Source organism: Felis catus, chromosome B4 (assembly GCF_018350175.1).
Source record: "Felis catus isolate Fca126 chromosome B4, F.catus_Fca126_mat1.0, whole genome shotgun sequence".
Lineage (NCBI taxonomy): Eukaryota > Metazoa > Chordata > Mammalia > Carnivora > Felidae > Felis > Felis catus.
The window spans coordinates 38,392,786-38,412,186 of record NC_058374.1 but is presented as its reverse complement, the minus strand read 5'-3'; the positions used below and the strand labels follow the sequence as shown (position 1 = coordinate 38,412,186).

General features: G+C 52.3%; 1 protein-coding gene across 7 annotated transcripts in view; it reads right to left on the bottom strand.

The window, feature by feature from the left end:
* Positions 1 to 19,401, bottom strand: part of TEAD4 (TEA domain transcription factor 4) — a 64,586-nt gene that overhangs the window by 16,330 nt on the left and 28,855 nt on the right. For 5 of the 7 annotated variants that reach the window (XM_023256677.2, XM_006933414.5, XM_006933413.5 and 2 more), the window contains 5 exons: positions 7,047 to 7,111; positions 6,513 to 6,575; positions 2,661 to 2,789; positions 1,527 to 1,570; positions 953 to 1,008 (listed from right to left, as the gene is read on the bottom strand). In XM_023256677.2, coding sequence (XP_023112445.1) covers positions 953 to 1,008; positions 1,527 to 1,570; positions 2,661 to 2,789; positions 6,513 to 6,575; positions 7,047 to 7,111 — 357 coding nt within the window. The remainder of the gene's footprint in view (positions 1 to 952; positions 1,009 to 1,526; positions 1,571 to 2,660; positions 2,790 to 6,512; positions 6,576 to 7,046; positions 7,112 to 19,401) is intronic. The other 2 variants (XM_023256678.2, XM_023256679.2) reach the window with 1 other exon arrangement.

Sequence of the window (19,401 nt, the reverse complement as noted above, 5' to 3'; positions counted from 1 at the left end):
TATTTATTTATTTATGGGTTGGAGTTTAAGCCTAGGAACCACATGGTGGGATTGATGCTTTATAAAGGTCCCTGGGGTAAATTACAGGGTGAAGAGGGGAAGCGAGATAAAACCGGTGTCAGGTTAAGAGGCTGCTGCAGTAATCCAGGCAAGAGTAGGTGGGCCTGAACCAAGACAGTGAGGCCAGGGAGAGGAGGGGACACACAGGAGGGTGGATCACTCGTGCTGGGAGAAAGTAGCAATAAGGACACCAGGAGGGTGGATCGCTTGTGCTGGGAGAAAGTAGCAATAGGAACACCAGGAGGGTGGTGGGCTGCTCTCAGAACAGAACCAGCCAGGCCAGAAGGTCAGCAGGGAGTCATTCCCCGAGCCAGAAAAGGTGGTTAAGGGGAAGGATCCTGTCTTGCCCTTCAGAGAGGAAGGAGGTAAGGGACCTCCATGAGAAAGAAGCAAAGACAGGGCAGGTTACCTGAGCAGTGAGAGGGAGGGGCCCTACCCATGCTCCAGGCCTCTGCCCAGGAGTGTTCCCTCTGCTAACAAGTGGCTCCAGGCAACAAAGCCACACTCTCCTTGGACCTCCCATTTTGAAGGAGACATATTAGCATCACCAAGAGGGAAGCCATCCCAGGAGCCAAGCTGCACAGGACACACATGCAGCATAGAAAGATGGCCGGGGGACAGCTGCCCTGGGGCGAAAGGACCGCCCCCTCTGACCCGTGTGCACCCCTGGAAGCCCTGAGTGTATCAAACAACCCGAGAGGCATGGCGGGCTTGGTGCACGGCAGAGGTGTGCGTGGCAGGAGTACAGAATGGGGTGGGGCCAGGAGACTGAGCACACGCCAGGGCAGCATCTAACAGGGGCATGAGGCATCCAGCTGTCGGGGGGCCGGGACCTGGAGGGCAGGAGCTGCAGGTGTGCGAGGTGCACGGGAGCTGTGCGCTGCCGACCCACCTGGCAGAGGCAGCGAAGTCTGGACAGCGTAGGTTTGTTGAGAGAAAGGTTTCACACTACGGAGACAGGAGAGAGGAGGTATAAGCCCTGGGCAGGTTGCAGCCCAGGAGTCTCTGGCAGTGTCCAACGCTGTGTGTGGCTGGCCCCAGTGGTCTGAGCATAAGTGGCCTTAATGGGCTCTGGCCACCTGCTCCCTCCCCTGCCAAGTCCCTCAAGTTTCATGGATGACCCACAGAAGCAGCATGTCTGTTGGGAAAATCCATTCCTCCCTCCTTCCTTCCCTCCCAAGCCAGCCAGAGGTCTGCTTCCTAGCCTCTCTCCCTCAGGGTCCCAAGCTCTGGCCTTGTTTCACCCTGGACAGACTGGAGTTTCAGCAAATGCCACCCCAGCGTGTCCACACCACAGACTGAGCTATTGCCTAAAAAGCAGGACAGCCTGATCCCAAAGCTCAAGCCCCTCCTGAAAGGCTGCCCCCAGACTGCTACCCTGTTCCATACTGGGAGCCAGGCTCAACAGCACAAGTTCACAGGCTCAAGTTCAGTTCAGAGAGCAACTGGTAGCAGGCCATACTCACTCATGGGATGTTCCAGCTTGGCCCGGCAAAGCTCCTTGCCAAAACTGAGGAGGCAAAAAGCACAGAGTCAGCACAGCCCCATGCACCAGGGCCGTGGTGTGGGAAGACCGAGCAGGGGCCTCATCTGGAAGGCAGGGTTGGGGGCCTAGACCCAGTGGGCAGTAAGGAGAGTCAGCACTGCTACACTGGGCTAGGTTACAGCAGTGTCCCAAAGTGTGTTTCAAGGAGCTCTAGTCTCTAGACACACTCTGCCAAGAAGGTGCTCCTTGAGAGAAACCCCAGGTTTAGAATTACAGCAACTGTATTCCTCCCTTAGAGGCCCACAGTGCTAGCAGCACATAAGGCCTGAACAGTCCAAGGTCAAGAAACCTATTTAGTTGTAAGCGTCCCAAACTTCCTTACGCACAGAATTATTTTGTTCCCTATCTATGCAATATTCTGACGGACTAGCAGTCTCTGGAGCACACTTTGAAAACTCCTAGATGAGAGGCTCACCGAGCATGGGGTGAGGTCCTTCCCTACACGCCTAGGGCAGTGCTATGGGTGCATGGTGAAGACCCATGTAGACCCTATAGCCAAGAAAACCTTGTGAGGACACAGCCCTAGAAAGGAGGAGCCTTTCTAGATCATTCTGAAAGGGTGACCAAGCTGGCCGTGGCCAAGAAATTTAAAACCCAAACAAGCGTTTGTTCCTGAACATCAGCTCTCCGACTGGAAAGAGAACAGTGCTGAGGAGCAGAGGGGAGGGGGGAGCCGGGACAGGGCCGAGTGGTGGAGAGCTGCTCAGGGGCATGCTGGTGTTACACCAAAGACTCAGGCATCAGCCCCCTCACCTGTCAATCAGGCCAACTCTGTAGAGCTCCTTGGTTGGTCAGCTAATGGGAGCTGCTTTGCCCCTTGTGGGAGGTCTGCTGTGTCACCGTCAAGGCCCCCAAGAAGGTGGGGCCGATGCCAGCAGAGCTGTGCCTCAGCGTGGCCCCTTGGCCCTTGGTCCCTCCTTCCCCCTGGCTCTCCTGGCCTTGGAGGACTCAAGTGAGAGAAATGTGGCCTGGCCAGTGCCTCTGGCTCCTCAGGAGGGGGAGGAGTGAGAAGGAGGGGCTGGTGTGGCCTCTGGCTCCAGGCAGCCCCACTTACCCCTGAGACTGCTGGGTGGCCTGGGCCCCGGGCGAGGGCCATTTTACTGTGGAAGGCTGTGGCGGAGATGGCCTGGGCGGGCGACATGGGAGCCATGCTCTGCAGGGCCTTGTCCTTAGCTGCCTGGTCCTGGGGAGACATTGGAAGGGAGGGCCTCAGCAGTGGTCACTAGGGCAGGCATGGGCAAGGCGGGGTCCGGGCTTGTGCTCAGGGAAGCTGTCCTATCACCAGTGGTCAGAGCCCTGGACAAGGCCCTGAGGGCTGAGGCTTACGCCCCTGCAGTGCTATTAACTTTGTTTGTGACTAAGTGCAGGTCACTTGGTTTCTCTGATCAGTTTCCTCATCTGTCAAAGGGGCAAAATACGTGTCCAGCCTATTTTATTAGAGCTTAAAGGGCCTTTTTGAGACCATCTGCCAGGCGGTGTCTCCACGGGGATACTCTGAGAACAGAAGCTTTTTAGTCCTTGCTCGCCTCCACACCACTGGCAGCTGGCATGGTACCTGGCTCATAATAGATGATACATAAATATGTCAGAGCCCTCCTCGAATGGACAGGAGGGGTCATCCTCGGTCACACAAACTGTCTAGAGGCATGGGGCGATCTCCTGTGGCCCCACCTGTCTCAGGCCTGCCCCAGGGGTCTCCCCTTGCACTGTGGACACCCAAGGCACCCCCAGACTTTTCCATGTCAGGATGTAAACACGTACGGTCTGCCCTCCCTGGGTCCAAAGGCCCCAAAAACGGGTTCACCCTGCACCGGCTCTGAACAAAGAAGTACTCAGGGAAGCATATGTGAGGAACAAACAGGCACTTAATGACATTAGTGATGATGATAATAATAGTAGTAACAATTTTTATATGTGTGTAAGCCAGCAGTTCCCATCCTGAGTGTCCTAATCCCACAGGTCTTCAAAAGTGATGAGACCGTATTTCAGTACTGAGATTTCTGTATTTCAAAAAGCCTGATGGGAACTGTGTTTTTGTCCAAAATAAGACCACATTTATAGACTGGAATGGCAAGTATTATTCAGCGTGTATAGCTTAATTGAGGCCAAAAGATTGGATTATGTCAACTCAGGAGCTCAGATTAGAAATTCTATCTTTACGATGAATATTTTTAAACAGAGAAAATAGATTAGCTGTTATTTGGTAATGAAGTTGGTAGACCCAGATCTGTCCTGAGTCATAACCGAGTCATCCCGGAGAAGTGATGGAGGTCCCTGCAGCCTACAGGTGCCGTTCTATGACAGTTTCACTGAGTCCCCACCGTAGCCCTGTGAGGCGGGCACCACCTTGGTGGCCCCCAACAGTATCCCAACACCTCGTGATTGTGGGGCAGGATTCCAAAGGCCCCTCCACTCAGCCTCTTCAGGACCATCTGCACTCACTTGGCACAAGGTGACCCACACGTGGACTCTGAACATCACAGCACTCCTGTGAGGCCAACAGGACCAGTAGGATCCCCATTTTAAGATGAAGAAACCGAGGCTCAGAGAATTTGTGTGACTACGGTGTTGACAGTGGTGATGGTTGGCCTGAGAGTTTGGCCCCGGTTGGCATTATCAATTTACCTCTGGGCCTCTGCAGGGCTGGGGCAGGGGGGTGGAGGACACTGGGGCAGGGAGCGAGGAGGATGGACACTGATATTTGCCAGCACCCAGCGCACACCACAGAACACACAGGAAACCCTTCTGAGTGGACGGGTCATCCTCAAACCACTGTCCTTTTGGGGTCAAACTTGGGCCTTGCTCTCAGAGGCTCCCTGATAACCAAAGAGGGAGCTAATCAGCATAAGGTGGCCTCTTCCCAAGGACACTTGCACTGTTCAGGAGGAAGAAGTCAAACACGCCCAGGCCAGCTGGCTCAGGCCTCTCCCTCCAGGAGGACATGTATGATGCAGCAGGCCACACCCTCCCAAAGCGTGCAGACCTCTGTGGTTAACAACTACATTATGAAGCCAGAGAGCTCCATCCGCTCAATGTCAGCCACTTACGTCCCTTCCCGGATAGCTGATCTAAACAAATGACTGGGACTCAGGAAACCACGTCCTTACCAGGGTGGGACAGGAATCAGGGGGAAGTAGGAAGGACATTATGAGGAGTGACATCAAATGGCCAGGCTATAAGGCCAGGGAGTCACTGAATTTTGGGGCTGGAGAGGACCTCAGATGTCAACTTGCTTAACTCTGTCATTTTACATTTTAAACCAAATGGAGCTTGAGGAAGGTCAGTGACTCATCCAAGTTCACATGGTACAAGGGCAGAGCATGCTACACCAAATCCCGGGTCCTGGAGGATTTCTATCTAATAGAAGTCTGTCCACCAGGGATTATGTTAGGTCACAGACCCCTTTGAGAATATAATATGACAAAATCCTCAAACCAATCTCTCCAAGAAAACTCATATAAAGATTTGCATATTATTTAAGGGGCTCATGGCTGCCTTGATGCCCATCGAGTGGTCTACGAAGGCTCTCCCTGGCCTCCAAGTTACAGCATGTGGACAAAGGTAGGTGCGATTCCTTGAAGCAAATGTGCCCATACAGATGGTCCCCAAGGGAATTAAAAGTTTCCCTGGATGGCTGTAAACAGAACACTGTGAAGTCTTGTCTCCATTCTGGCCCCCTGCCAGGGTCCCAGTGAGAGGCAGACTGGAGAGGGAAAGTGGGGCTCAAGTTGGACTCCAGGACCCAAGGGTGTCTGAGGGTACGTGTGCTGGCTTGAGAGGGAGTGACAGCTGAGGCCCAGCCAGCTGTCCCAGGGACAAAGGAACGAGGTGCCGGGCTGCAGCTGTGGGGGCTGGGGACAGCTGGGCTGAGTGGGCAGCGGGGTGCGGCTTCCTGGGAGTTCCCACCACTCATTTGGAGCCTCCCATGTCAGGATCACGGACAACTGAAGCCACACGGGACCTTCAAGCTCCTCTAGTTCAGGGGTTTTTAACTGGGTTATGAGCTACTTTGGGGTTCAAGAGCCACAGAGCATCAGAAGCAGATGGGAGCCGGGTCTCTGGCCTATTCCTCACTAACCTAGCTTTGACTGGAGTAGCCCCTTTGATAATACATTGGGGTGATATTTTGTTTGGGGGGGAAAGGGGGGACCCGGCTGCTTAAAAAAAAGTGTGTTAACTGCTGGACTCAGTCTGATTCCCTCAGATGTTAGCTCTTCCTGCCAAGTAGCTGGGCAAACTCTACTACAAGCGTGTCTATGGTGGGGTGGGGGCTCACTCCCTCTTGCCATTCACCAAAAGGGTCCCCTGGCTCCAGCGACCAGGAGGCCTAAGTCCTGTGGGGAACAGAGGGACAGGGGGAGTCCTGTGGGGCATGGCCCTGTAAGGTAGGGCTGACCTGGGGAGGGGAGAGAACTGTCCATCTCAGAGAGCAGAGTGCAGGAAGGAATTCCACCAGCTCCCACAGTACAACCCACCCCCACCCCACCACCCACAGCAGTGCCTCCCAAGCCTGACCACCCTGTAAGCTCAGCAGATGGCAAATAAGGGGCCAGTGGCTCAAGGATGTCCTCAAGGAAGGGGGTATGGAGGACAATCCCACTGTGATTCGGGAAGTACTCTGTCCAGGGAGGGGGGATGCTCTAGAGCCTGGTGGTCACACATACTTACACACACACACACACACACGGCTCTGAAGTCAAGTGTCATTCCCTATATAGACAGGAGCACGATTATAGGCTAAATCCCAGTCTTCTTAACACCAACAAGCATGCTGGCTCTGCACACAAACAGCCAGCCCCTGAACCCAAGGGAAGACTTTTCCTGCTGGAAAAGGAGCTCCAATTTCTAGGAAGCTGGCCCCACCCATGCCCTAGGTCCTCCCTCCCACTGCTGCTGTTTGCCTTACCTTTAGCTTGGCCTGGATCTCGCGGGCTTTGCGACGGGCCAGCACCTGGATGTGGCTGGAGACCTGCAGCAGGAAGAAAAGGCTCCTGTCCCTACCTCCCAGAAGGCCTGTGCTCCCCATTCTGGCTCCCTGACCCTCAGCACCGCCCTCCTCAGCCTCAATCCACATCTGTGGAATGAATGAATGAAAGGGCCAGTCAATGGTGGGCCTTTAGTCCCTCCATATCCAGCTAATCCAGACTTTGGCAATAAATACAAGTATAGTGCCAGTACTTTGTCCTCTGTTCTTCTGGTGTCCTGGAGAGGGGAGGGGGCTGCTGACTCCCCTGTAAGGTGAGGGATTTCCTCCCAGTTGATAGCAACAGGAACCACAGGGAAACTGAACTATCTGTGGCACACCAAAAAGACACAACCCCTCTGAACCAGCCCCACCAGGAATCCACACTGGGGCCTACAGAAGCCCTGGCCCACCATGGGAGCAGGCTGGAACTGGGGTACCTGCCCCTGGGACCCACACTCATCTTTCAGGGCCCACCTGCTTCCTGGTGCGGGTCTTGCCTGTCCGGAGCTTGATGTAGCGGGCAATCAGCTCATTCCGACCTACAGAGACACCAACAGCTTCTCAGCAGAAGAAGGACAAAAGGCAGGCACACAGGACGATCTGGGAGATCTCTTCCCTCATCCTCTGGCCACCTTGACTGGGTACTTGGGGTGAGGATTCTACAGGTTCCCTCCTGCCCTCCTTGGATCCCACAGATCTCCCAGCAGCAAGAGGAAGCTGAGGCCTTGGTGAGAGACTGGTAACCTGAGAGCAAGGAGGTGACAGCGCTGTGGGCCCCACATAAACTTGGGGAGCCCTCTCAGAGGCCACCTCCTCCCCTCCACTCTATAGCAGGCTGACAGTCCTGCCTCCTCCTGGGGCCTTCTGCACACTTGAGAGGCTGCAGGGAAGCGCTTGGGCTTTGGCCATCCCCCATGCAGTCCCCGCGGCTTCCACCACCTCCATATGAGCAGGGCCTTACAAGATGTCTTGTCTGGTCTGTGAGCAGCAGCAGGGATGGGGGACATACGTGCTGAGACACCGAGGGTCCCCAGAGAGGAGGTCTGAAGCGCTTAACTCAAAGAAAACCCAGACAGACCACAACTCCAGCTCCGTGGCTCTAACCAGTCAACAAGTAATACTGAGTGTGCGCCATGGGCCCACCCTGCTAGGGGCTAAAGCTGCATCTAAGGGATCTCAGAAAACTATGAGGAGCCACCTGTGTCCTCTACTACTATAAATGCAATTATGAAAAGAGGTTCCGTCTTCAAAGAAACTGCACCTAGCTGAGGAGAGACGTGTGCCCATGCTGTAACTCCAGTGCGTGCCACAGACAGGGAACACACAGTGTGTTCAGAGCACAAGGGGTCAGTTCAGGTTGGGTGGTCAGGTGAGCCTTCAGCTGGACCTTGACCACTGGGTAGGATTAAACCATAAAGAAGGACATTGGGCTGGGGAGAGGGAGGGCAAGGGGATTTCAGCAGGAGCTACCACCTCCCTGGTCCAGCTCTGGGGCCAGAGGGCACGGCCGACAGCCTGCCCTGTCCTGCTGGCCCTTGTTGAGCCTGGAGGACTGTGACTATGAGTAAGGAGACTGCTGGTGCAGGGGGTGGGGGTGGGGTGGTGGTGATGAATAGGCTATCCGCCACCCTGCTGTAAGCAGAGAACACAGCCAAGGCCAAGCCGGCCCCCCAGCTGACCTTTCCCCACTGCCAACGCTGAATTAAGAGGCCACCCTGAAGAGGTCTCATCTGCCAGAAAGACTAGCTGGCCTGAGCACTGGACTGTCTGTGTCAGGGAAAGAAGGGAGGGAGGATCAGACCCTGAGGATATCACCTGCCGGCTGGTCTGCACCTAAAACAGGGATCCAGCAAGATGGCTCTTCTCAAAGCTCTCCAGGGAGAGGTATTCCAAAGGCTCCTTTAAACAAATGTCTGAATAAAGTTCAACAGTCCTGCCCCCTGTCTAACTTGAGACACTCATGTTGCAGCTATGAAGTGCTATTATCACTTGCCAGAGAGTCTAAGTGATGTATAGTGGTGACTATACACGGGTCACAGAACTGGGATTTGGGGAGCCAGATGCTAGCCCAGTGGTTCCACAAATGAGCTATGGGACCGTGGCCAATGGGATTTTATTCCTCCATGGACCTTTACCCAGACTTCTCTTCTTAAAACAGGCCCTTTTAGGTGCGCCTGGGTGTCTCAGTCGGTTGAGCGTCCGACTTTGGCTCAGGTCATGATCTCGCAGTTTGTGGGTTTGAGCCCCGCATTGGGTTCTGTGCTGACAGCTCAGAGCCTGCAGCCTGCTTTGGATTCTGTGTCTCCCTCTCTCTCTGCCCCTCCCCCGCTCATATTCTGTCTCTCTCTCTCTCTCTCTCTCTCTCTGTCAAAAATAAACATTAAAAAATTTTAATAAAAATAAAATTAAATAAATAAATAAATAAATAAATAAATAAATAAATAAATAAAAAGAACAGGCCTTTTTAGGGTATTTTCTCAAGATTATTCCAACCAAATTTTTATAGACTTAGGAAACAGACCTTAACTTTGGCTCAGTTTTCTTTCCTGTAAAACAAACAGGCCTGTGGGAGTAGTGTAGTTCAGAGACCAGCCTGGGAGCAAGGAGAAGAGCAAGGGGAGAGAGAAGGTTCCTGAGAGCCAGGAAGCTGACTGCAGTGCTGGAGGACATGCTCTTGAGAAGGGCAAGTTGGAGAATCCCGGGTGGGTGGTGGGAAAGGCAGGGGGCACTCGTCTGAATGGCATCAGAGACCATTGTGTTCCCGTGCTGCTCCTCTAGCCCACACCTTGTGTGCAGGGAGCAACCTATCAGTTCTATCTGTCTTTTCTGTTAGATTCTCAACACCTCAGAGCAAGAGACTACACATCCCTTGGGGCGCCTGGGTGGCGCAGTCGGTTAAGCGTCCAACTTCAGCCAGGTCACGATCTCGCGGTCCGTGAGTTCGAGCCCCGCGTCGGGCTCTGGGCTGATGGCTCAGAGCCTGGAGCCTGTTTCCAATTCTGTGTCTCCCTCTCTCTCTGCCCCTCCCCCGTTCATGCTCTGTCTCTCTCTGTCCCAAAAATAAATAAACATTGAAAAAAAATTAAAAAAAAAAAAAAAAAAAAAGAGAGAGACTACACATCCCCATTCAGGTCGGCATCTCCAAAATCTGGCCCTGTTTGTCAAATAAAGGGTATATCAGCAAATCTTGACAGCCGACCCTTGAAGAACATGGGTTTGAACTGCACAAGTCCACTTACACATGAATTATTCTCAATAAATACAGCACAATACCGTATGTATTTTCTCTTCCTTAGGATTTTTTTAAATAACATTTTCCTTTCTCTAGCTTATTTTACTATAAGGATATAGTGAATAGATATAACATACAAAATATGTGTTAATCGACTGTTTATATTATTGATAAGGCTCTGATCAATAGCAGGCTGTTAGTAGTTAAGTTCTGGGGGAGTTCAAGTTATACATGGATTTTCTACTGTGTCTGGGGGGAGGGTAGCATCTCTAACCCCCACATTGTTCAAAGGTCAATTGTATAACTGGAATCTAGACACTTCTCACCACCTCACCCTCCGTGGTCCAAGCTCCCATCCTCCCTGGCCTCAACTATTAGAATAGCCTTCTACCTGGATCCCCTGATCAGCCTATTCTCAACACAGCAGCCACAGCAATCCTGTGGCTCAAACACCCTCCAGTGGCTTCCCATCTCCCTCAGATTATAAGTGTCCAAGCCCCTACAATGGCCTAGAGAGACCCACAGGATCTGTTCACTCCATCCCCAGCTCAGCCCCTCCCTGAACTTATGTCACCTGCTACTCGGTCTCCTGGCTGTTCCTAAGACCTGCCTGACCCATGCCCATCTGAAAGCCTTTGTGTGCCCTGTTCTCAGCCCAGTCACATGTGGCCCACAACCTCACCTTCACACCCTTGACACCTTCTTTGCTCAGATGCCATTGCCTTAGAGACCACTTCCCTGAACACTCCCCTGAAAACTGAGGTTAGCCCCCACCTACCCACCTTGGACTGCCTACTGTCTTTACTGTTCTCATAGCACCTTCTCACATGCCATGTGATCTGCCTACTTACTGAGCTGCCTGCCTACTCGGAGCACTGCCTACCTCCTCCCCACTCCCAGCAGAAGGAAAGCTCCGGAGAACAGGGATTCACACCCAACACCTAGAACACTGCCTGCAGTTTTCTATAGCAGGTTCCCACAAACATTGTTAAATGAATAAGGGATAATGTTAAATAGTGATATGATACTGGCCAAATGTCCCACAAGGCTCTTTAGCCTTCTATAGGTAAGGTACAAGTTATAGAAAAGCAAATACCCTTTTACTTCTGATTAGTCCAACATAATTTTTAAAGTGATTTCTTATCCCGGTCTCATTTGACCCTCTCCATGCAGGAACAAATCCAGATTTGGGGGGAGCCTAAAGCATCTAAAAATTGGAAGGCTCTCATTGAGAAAAAGAATTTAAAATATAAACCAAAATTAGGCTAAGATCATTTTAGGTTAGGATGGGTATGTTTATTCTCTTGATGATAGTAATTGGTTTCATAGGTGTATATGTCTGTCAAAACTCAACCAAATTATCCACTTCAAATATGTATGTATAGTTCACTATATGGCAATTATATTCCAATAAAACTACTTTACAAATTTAAATTAAAAATAAAAAGCTTAGAGGTGCGTGGGTGGCTCAGTTGGTTGAGCATCTCACTGGCTCAGGTCATGAATGATCTCACGGTTCATGAGTTCGAGCCCCTCATGAGTTCGAGCCCCTCATCAGGCTCTGTGCTCAGAGCTGGGAGCCTGGAACCTGCTTCGGATTCTGTGTCTCCCTCTCGCTCTCTGCCCCTCCCCCGTTCCCTCCCTCCCTCCCTCTCTCTCTCTCACCCTCAAAAATGAATAAATGTTAAAAAAAGAATAATAAAAGGTTTAGGGACATCCCATTACTAGTGATGGTCTTGAAGCATTAGCCCCATCAACTTCACGGTAAACCTCCCTACTGCCTGTAGAAAGGCCAGCAATTATACCTATTACCAAAGGAGAAAACTGAAGTCAGAAAATCTCACCCAGATTGTCTACCAGCAGATCTAGGACCAGCTGCCTGGGTTTGAGCACTGGTGCAGCCACTGTGGGCGGTACAGTGAACACCTGGCACCAAGAAGGTGCTGCTCAGTTAATGGGAACTCGCCTCCAACACCGGGCCAGCGTCCTGGCCCTTTACGCAGCGGCACATCCTCTACAGTACATGTCAAGCAGCAGCAGCAGCTAGGGAGGAGGCCTGTGTCCTCCATTGGCCAAGACCCTTACTCCAGACATTACAGATGGCTCGCCTCCTGTGAGAGCCCCAGGTCACGAAGACAGAGCCCCTCCTAGCCCCACAACTGCCTCTGCCCTCGGCTACAGAGTTCAGGAACGAGACAGGCCATCCTGGCCCTGGGCTAAGCAGTGGGGGCCATGGGAGCCAAATGCAAGGGGTCTGGGCTGGCTCAGCTGTCTTTTACCAACTTGTGCATCTTCCCTCTCTTTCTCTGGAACAGCATCCTCCCCTCCCTTACCAGCTCATCTCAGACCATTATTCCACCCGGCCTTGTTCTGCTTATCAGAGGCAATGCCAGGAGTCGAGAGCACTCCCTGGGTGGGAGTGAAGTGCTGGGCTTCTGTGGGTGTGTTGAGCCAAGAGGGGTCAAACAGCTTCCTTCCTGCCACTGGGGTGCTTTGGAGGTCACCCTGGCCATTCTGCCTCCAGGCCAGCTGGCATCTAATCCAGGCTCTACACATACATGGAGAGTTTCTACAGCTTCTTTCCCTCTTGTAACAAGAGCTACGATAGTGAACATTTACTTATTGAGCACTTATATGAGCTAGTACCTGTGCAAATACATGATGTGTACTGGGAGTTTTATTTGCATGCTCCTTGTCAATCCTCATGTCAACTCTAGGCAGCTGCTACTACTGTCACATTTAACAGACAGGGAAATCGAGGTACAGAGAGGTTTGGAAAGCTGTTCAGGGTCACAGGCCAACAGGTAGTTAAGACTGAAATCCATGCAATCTGGTTCTGTAGTCTGTCTCTTCAGTATTGCACAGAATTACTTCTATTTCACATGGGATCGAGGGCCGTCTCTCTGAAGGGTTGGACCTGGAGATCCCACAGGTCCAGTGTAGCCTAAGGAAGACAACTCTGTGGCCCAAGCAAGGGAAGTGATTTACTGAAAGTCACATAGTTTGTTAGTGTTCCAGGTGCCATGAGAACATACATTTCTAAGGCTTCATGACTATGATACAATGACTGCCCTCCCTTCGCCAAGCTGGGAGCTTCCTCTGCAAGACTACTGTGCTCCTCCCTCTGGATTGATCCCCCGATTCTCTGGGGCTCTGCATGAAATAAGTCCTTGATGATGTCTGACTGCCCGTCACCTGACCCAGGTGCTGGAGGAAGAGCCGACTATTTGAACCCAAAAGCCTGCCCACCTGTTTTCATTCTCTTATGGACAGTGGTACCCAAAGCTGATAGAAACCAATGTGCTTTGGATGATGTAGACGTCAGGAAGCCACAGAGTCAAAGGCAGAAGCGGAGAGAAGTAGGGAGCATGTGTTCAGAGGCAGAGCCCTGAAACTACAGCCAAGGTCAGCAAAGAGCAAGGGCCGAAAGAAACTAGTACAAAATCCAGATGAGTTAGTGGGAGAGAAAGAGACCTGCATCCTTGTCCCAGCTCTGCCACTTGCTGCTAAAACCCAGGCCTTTCTTCTCCCCTCCAGTTCAGAGACCACATGCTGGGGCAGCGGGAGGCCAGCCTGGAACTCGGTGGGGGCAGCTGGGCATTACAGTGTGGCAGGTGGCCTTGGCCAACCCAAGAGAGGGCCTGGGTGGGGCTGGAAAGGACACCTCCGCCAGACTGTGGCCCATCTGTCAGGGGACATGTGTCCAACAGCCCCCACCTCATGTCCACAGCCCCATCCCACCATGGGTGAGGACAGCCGATGGACAAAGGTCAGCCTTGGCCTAACTACAGGCTGAGGGTGGGGCGTTCTCGATGCAGGGTCCACATATCACCACCACTTCCTCCCAAACCCACATACCAGGTCACACGTACCTGCCAGCCACCCCAGGCTTTTCCTTGAACACACACTACCACTGAAATCGTTATCCCGTTTGCACAACCCTGTATGGAACAGGCCATTTCTGCATCTCATTTCCTCTGTATTGCCTCCTCTCTCTGCACCAGCCCTCTGGCTGGGTCATAAGGGTATTAAATGGCACAAAGGAAGTGAAGCACCTACCACCTAGCAGAAGGTCAGTAAGGTCAGTAAGGTCAGCTGTTGTTGTTCAGGTTGTTCATAAGGCCCATTATACTGAAAGCTATTAGTTTTCAAAATTGGAAAAGTTGAGAATCTGGGCACAGAGCCTCCCACCCAAGAGGAGACAGATCTGCACGTGTAGTGTTTTGGTTCACCAGAGGCCTCTCACAGGAGGGAGCCTCTTATGAGCTCTCCATTTCACCCTGGCAGCTTGGGACTGGCCGGGGGGGGGGGGGGGTGGTGCGGGGAGGCCAACCTTCCTCCACAACCAGCCCTAATCCCGATGGCCTGGGGGCCTCTCTGTCCAGGGATCGGCTGAAGCTATAAACACCTGCAGCTGGAGGAGGAGGCTATTTGTGGAGAAGAAACTTCTGCCCGAAGCCTGGAAGCCTGAGAAGGTAGTGATTAGGCCTGACATCGGAGCTATTACCACCGTTGTCCCTGGAGGGCTCTGAGGCTTCTGGTGAAATCCTACTCGGCCTTCAAGGCTGCCACCCCAAGAAGCCTTCCCTGATCCCCACCCAAGTGGGTGTGCCCACTCCCACCTCCAAGTCCGGGTGCACAGGGGTCTGTGCCTTTCTCTAAAGTCACTGGAGCGCCTGTCTTCCTCCCTCACTAACATCCAAGCTCCTTGAGGACAGAGGACATGTACCATTCAGATCTACACCCCACTGCTGCTCTCTGGGCACCTCCATGGGCTCCCATCCCTGCGGTAACACTAAAAGGTGATGTCTTCTTTCAATGAGCACACGAAAAGATGCTCAACATCACTAATCATTAGGGAAATGCAAATTAGAACAAGATGCCATTTCACACCCACAAGGATGACCATTAAAAAAACAAACAAACGGAAAGTAATAAGTGTTGGCAAAGACGTGAAGAAATTGGAGCCCCTGTGTACCACTGGAACGACATAAATGGTGCAGCCACTGGAAGACAGTTTGGCGCTTCCTCAACAAGTGACCTCCAATTACCATTCAATCCAGCAATTCCATCTCTAGGTCTATACCCACAAGAATTGGAAGTAGGGACTCAGATACCTGCACACCCATGTTCAGAGCAGCACTACTCACAACAGCTGAAAGGTGGAAACAACTTACTGTCCATCAAGAGGTAAATGGATATATAAAATGTGGTGTATCTGTGCAACGGAGTATCATTCAGCTATAAAAAAAATAATAGAGCTATGACACAGGCTACAACAAGGGTGAACCCTAAAGACACTGTGCTAAGCAGAATAAGCCAGTCACAACAGGACAAATATTGTATGATTGATTCTACTTCCATGAGGTACCAAGAATAGGCAAATTCATATGGACAGAAAACAGAACAGAGGTTACCTACGGCTGGGGGAGGGGGTTGGGGAGTTAGTGTTTAATGGCTGCAGTTTCAGTTTGGGATGGATGAGAAGGTTCTAGAGACAGATGACAGGGATGGCAGCAACAATGTGAATGAATTTAATGCCACTGAACTGTACCTTAAAATGGTCACAATGGTAAATTTTATGTAATATATATCTTCCCACAATAAAATAAATGAATGTAACCAAAACCAAACAAAAAGGTGGCTTTACTGTCATCACTCCTCGGTTGTACAAAATGAGGAACTGAGGCTGAGAAAGGTTAGACCACCAGTCCAAGGCCACACCAGTGCAAGTTTGAACTGAGGGTCACATCATCAGGCCTCCAAAAGCATGAAGTTAGCATTGTAAACCAGAGGTGGGGCGGGGGGGGGGGGGGGAACACATAGAAGGAGCCAGAAACCACAGAGCAACAGAGCAAAGGGCAGTGGAGGATCCAAGGAACATGATGGTGGCAGGGGGCAGAAGCTCGGATGAGGGCACTGACCGCTGTCCCATCACCTCAGTGACCAGAGCCTTGACCTGGGCCTAGTCCCTACTCTGCCTCTCCTTAGCTGTGTGAGTTATCCAAAACAGGGTCTCTTCACCTCTGACAGTGGTCATCGCAGCACCTGCCTACAACGCCCATCAAAACCACCACACAGAGTCCCTCCTCTGGGTGGATGCTCACTGTCTTCCCCCTTCCCTGAGCACCTCCCGCCTCTACCCTGCTCACGCTACACTTCCTTCCAGAAAACTTCTAAGATAGCCTAGCCCCCTGAGTAACACTATACACAACATAAGTGCCATGAGATTACTTTCTAAAGATGTTTCTCCTGACCCTCCACTGTCCCATACAGTTGTGGACAACAGAGGCTGCAGCCCTCAGCCCAGGCCTGGCTCAGGGCAGTGGGAGCTTGTTCAAGAGGAGCTGCCCAGGTAGTAACAAGAACAAGAAGCCTGGGCCACAGGGCACCCAGTGAGACAATGGAGAAAGCAAGGAGAGGAGAAGCAGAAAGAGGGAAGAGAGCTCGGAGATTCAAGAGCATGGTGGGCAGGAAGGAATGGACACACAGAGAAGACACAGCTGGCAAGCCAGCCCTCTTGCAGGCAAGGCAGAGACGGCAAGACAGCGGGGACCAGGGCAGAGCTGCGAGGGGGGAAAGACAGAGTGTGCGGGCAGATGGGGATGACAAGTTGCCCCACGCTCACCTCCCCACCACCTGCCCACGGGGCCAGAGGCCAGGCTGGCCAAAGGAGGTCAGAGTGACCAGCATGGGGATGCCAGGGCGAGGGTCACACAGTGACGGCGCACAAATGAAGGCAGTCGTGAGCGAAGGTGGCTAGCGGCCCCGGGAGCCTGTCTGCAAATGTGGGAGGCTCAGCTCAGAAGTCACAGGCGCTAATCTGTGCTGCAGCTCTGCATGCTATCCACATGTCTGCCTGGCCCTCTTCAGTGTCCTGCTCGGCTGCACTGGGGCCAGAGCTGGGAGCAGGCCTAATTCCTGTCCTCAGAGCCTCCAGCTCTAGATTCCTCCTCTGGGCGCCCTGGAATCACTCTGATGATCCTCAGCTCCCACCCTGTGCCCCACTGGGCTGGCCCACCTGGAAAACAACTGATGGCCTCTGAATGTGGGAAGCGGGGTGTGTATGCAGTGGGGCTCTCAGGGGCTCAGGCACTGAGGGATGGCAAGAGAGGGTCCCCAAGGGAAGATGAGAAGATGCAGGAGAGCAGCCAGAGTAAGGTGACGTCTGAGTCAGCCTGGCAGCCTGTCCCTCTTCCTCCACCTCCCGGGTCCCATCACACACACACACACACACACACACACACACACACACACACACACACACACGGCTGAGCTCAGAGCTATATATACCTCCCAGCTGGACGGCAGCCCCTGCTGAGTGAGGGCCCCTTCATCGACTCCCTGCGAGGTCCTGCCCTGGCTCAGCCCCCATGCCTGGTAAGAGGAGATGGGGATAAGCCAGCGTCTGGACCCCAGCAGGATCTGTAGTCAGGGAGGACAGGTGCTGTGGGGGCTGAGTGAGTCATCAGACTCATAGTGCCCCTGCCCAGAGCCTGACCCACCTGGAGCCCGGGCCAAGTAGAAGGGGGAGGTGGTGCAGGGAGGAGAGGAGCAGGCGGGGCAGGCTTCACAGAGCACACAAAGGCCGTTCAGGGTGATGGGGGAGCACTACGCTTGGGGGTAGGGGAACTGGTTCTACCCTTGGGGGTAGGGGAACTGGTTCTACCCGTGGCTCTCGCACTTACTACCTGAAAGACTCTGGGAGAAACTCTTGGCCTCTCTGAGGTTCTATCTATCTCTGCATCTGCAACCAGAGATTATAATTCCTCCCTCCTCTCCTTGAAAAGATTGAAGCGATAAAGGGTATCAGAGACCACTGAGAGCCTCTATCTTCCTTGGCACAACTACGAGGCTCCGGGACCCTGCACCCCTCCCCTCCCTCCCTCCCAGGTCCTCCCCTGTGTGATCCCCCTCCTGGTCTCTCTGCACAGGAGGGAACCACAAAAGGGACACCAACATGGCCAGGGCAGTTTGCCAAACACCATTTTCAGCCGTTTCCCCACCACTTAACAGCTCCCCTCCAGCCAAATAATTCCAACCCAAGGCCTGCCAGAGGCCCGCAGGCTTGCACTTCCCAAACTGGCTCAGTCACAATCTCAGGCTTGCACTTCCCAAACTGGCTCAGTTACAATCATCTGCTGACTGATAACAAAGTCTCTTAACCCAATTCCTTTACATGTGAAATGGGGAGAGAAATATCTACCCACAACCACTAAATAAAACTAAGCATCCCTCCCCAGACATCCACCACCAAGTGAACAGATAAATGAACTGTGGTCTATCCATACGGTGGAACGTTATCTGGCCTTGAAAAGGAAGTTCTGACATAGGCTGCAACGTGGAGGAGCCTTGAGGACATTACGCTGACTGAACTAAGGCAGTCACAAAAGGGCAAACAAACAACACCATATGATTCCACTTCTCAGAGGTGCCCAGAGCAGTAACATCCATAGAGACAGAGAGCAGAATGGTGGTTGTCAGGGGCTGGGGGGAGGAAGGGATGGGATGTAGTGTTTAGTGGGTACGAAGCTTCAGTTAGGAAGATGAAGTTCTGGGGATGGATGGGGCTGGTGGCCGCACCACAATGTGAATCCACTTTCTGCCACTGAACTGTACACTTACAAATGGTTAAAAGAATATACTTTATGTTATATATATTTTACCATACATGCACACACACACACACACACACACACACAAAGAAACATCTCAGCATTCAAAGTCTGGTCCACAGTGGCCCCCAAATAAATGTCTGCTGATTCTTCCACATTCTGCCATCTCCACAGGTACCCTCAGCTCTTGCCCTTTCTTGAATGCCTCTTAGCCGCTTGTGTTTGCCAGAAAACTTGTGCTTGTCCCGGGCACACATCACGGCTTCCCCACAAGAGACCCTGACAACTCTCAGGCTAAACAGTTTGCTCTCCCCTTCCCCCCAACCCCTTCATACCTTCACACCTCAGCTCTTGATCAATACTCATCCCATTCTCCACTAAAGTAGTAGAAAGAGCCTAGAACATCAGTTCTCCATTCCTCTCCAGCTCTATGGGAAGAAACTATGTAAAGTGCTTGATCCCACATCTAGCACCCAACAGGTGCTCCATACACATCCACCGTCTTCTCCATGAGGCTTCCCAAGGGGCCAAAAATAAGAAGCAACTACTAGAGCAGAAAGTGGTTAGAGCAGGGGTGGTACAGGGTGTGGGGAGGATGATGCAGGGCATGGACACCTACAGAGAAGTAAGACAGACTCTGTAGGGATCCAGCAAAGACACAGCGGTGGGGCTGGTGAGGAGGGATGAGCAGTTAGAACTTGTAACTGGTGCCCGAGGACAAGATCCAGGGTCCACCTTGCCCACCTTGCTTTCCCAACAAGTTAAAGAAAGAGAGGAATCACTCTGGCCTTGTAGGTAAAGCTGCAGGTAAAGAGTGAGTGCCAGGTGCTGTGAGAGCCCTATACTCCCCAAGGCAGTAACACACAGGACCCATGTTCAGTCCAGTTGAGCTCAGTTGAATAGTGTCCCCCCAGAATTCTTGTCCACCCAGAACCTCAGAATGTGACCTTATTTGGAAACAGGATCTTTACAGATGTACTAA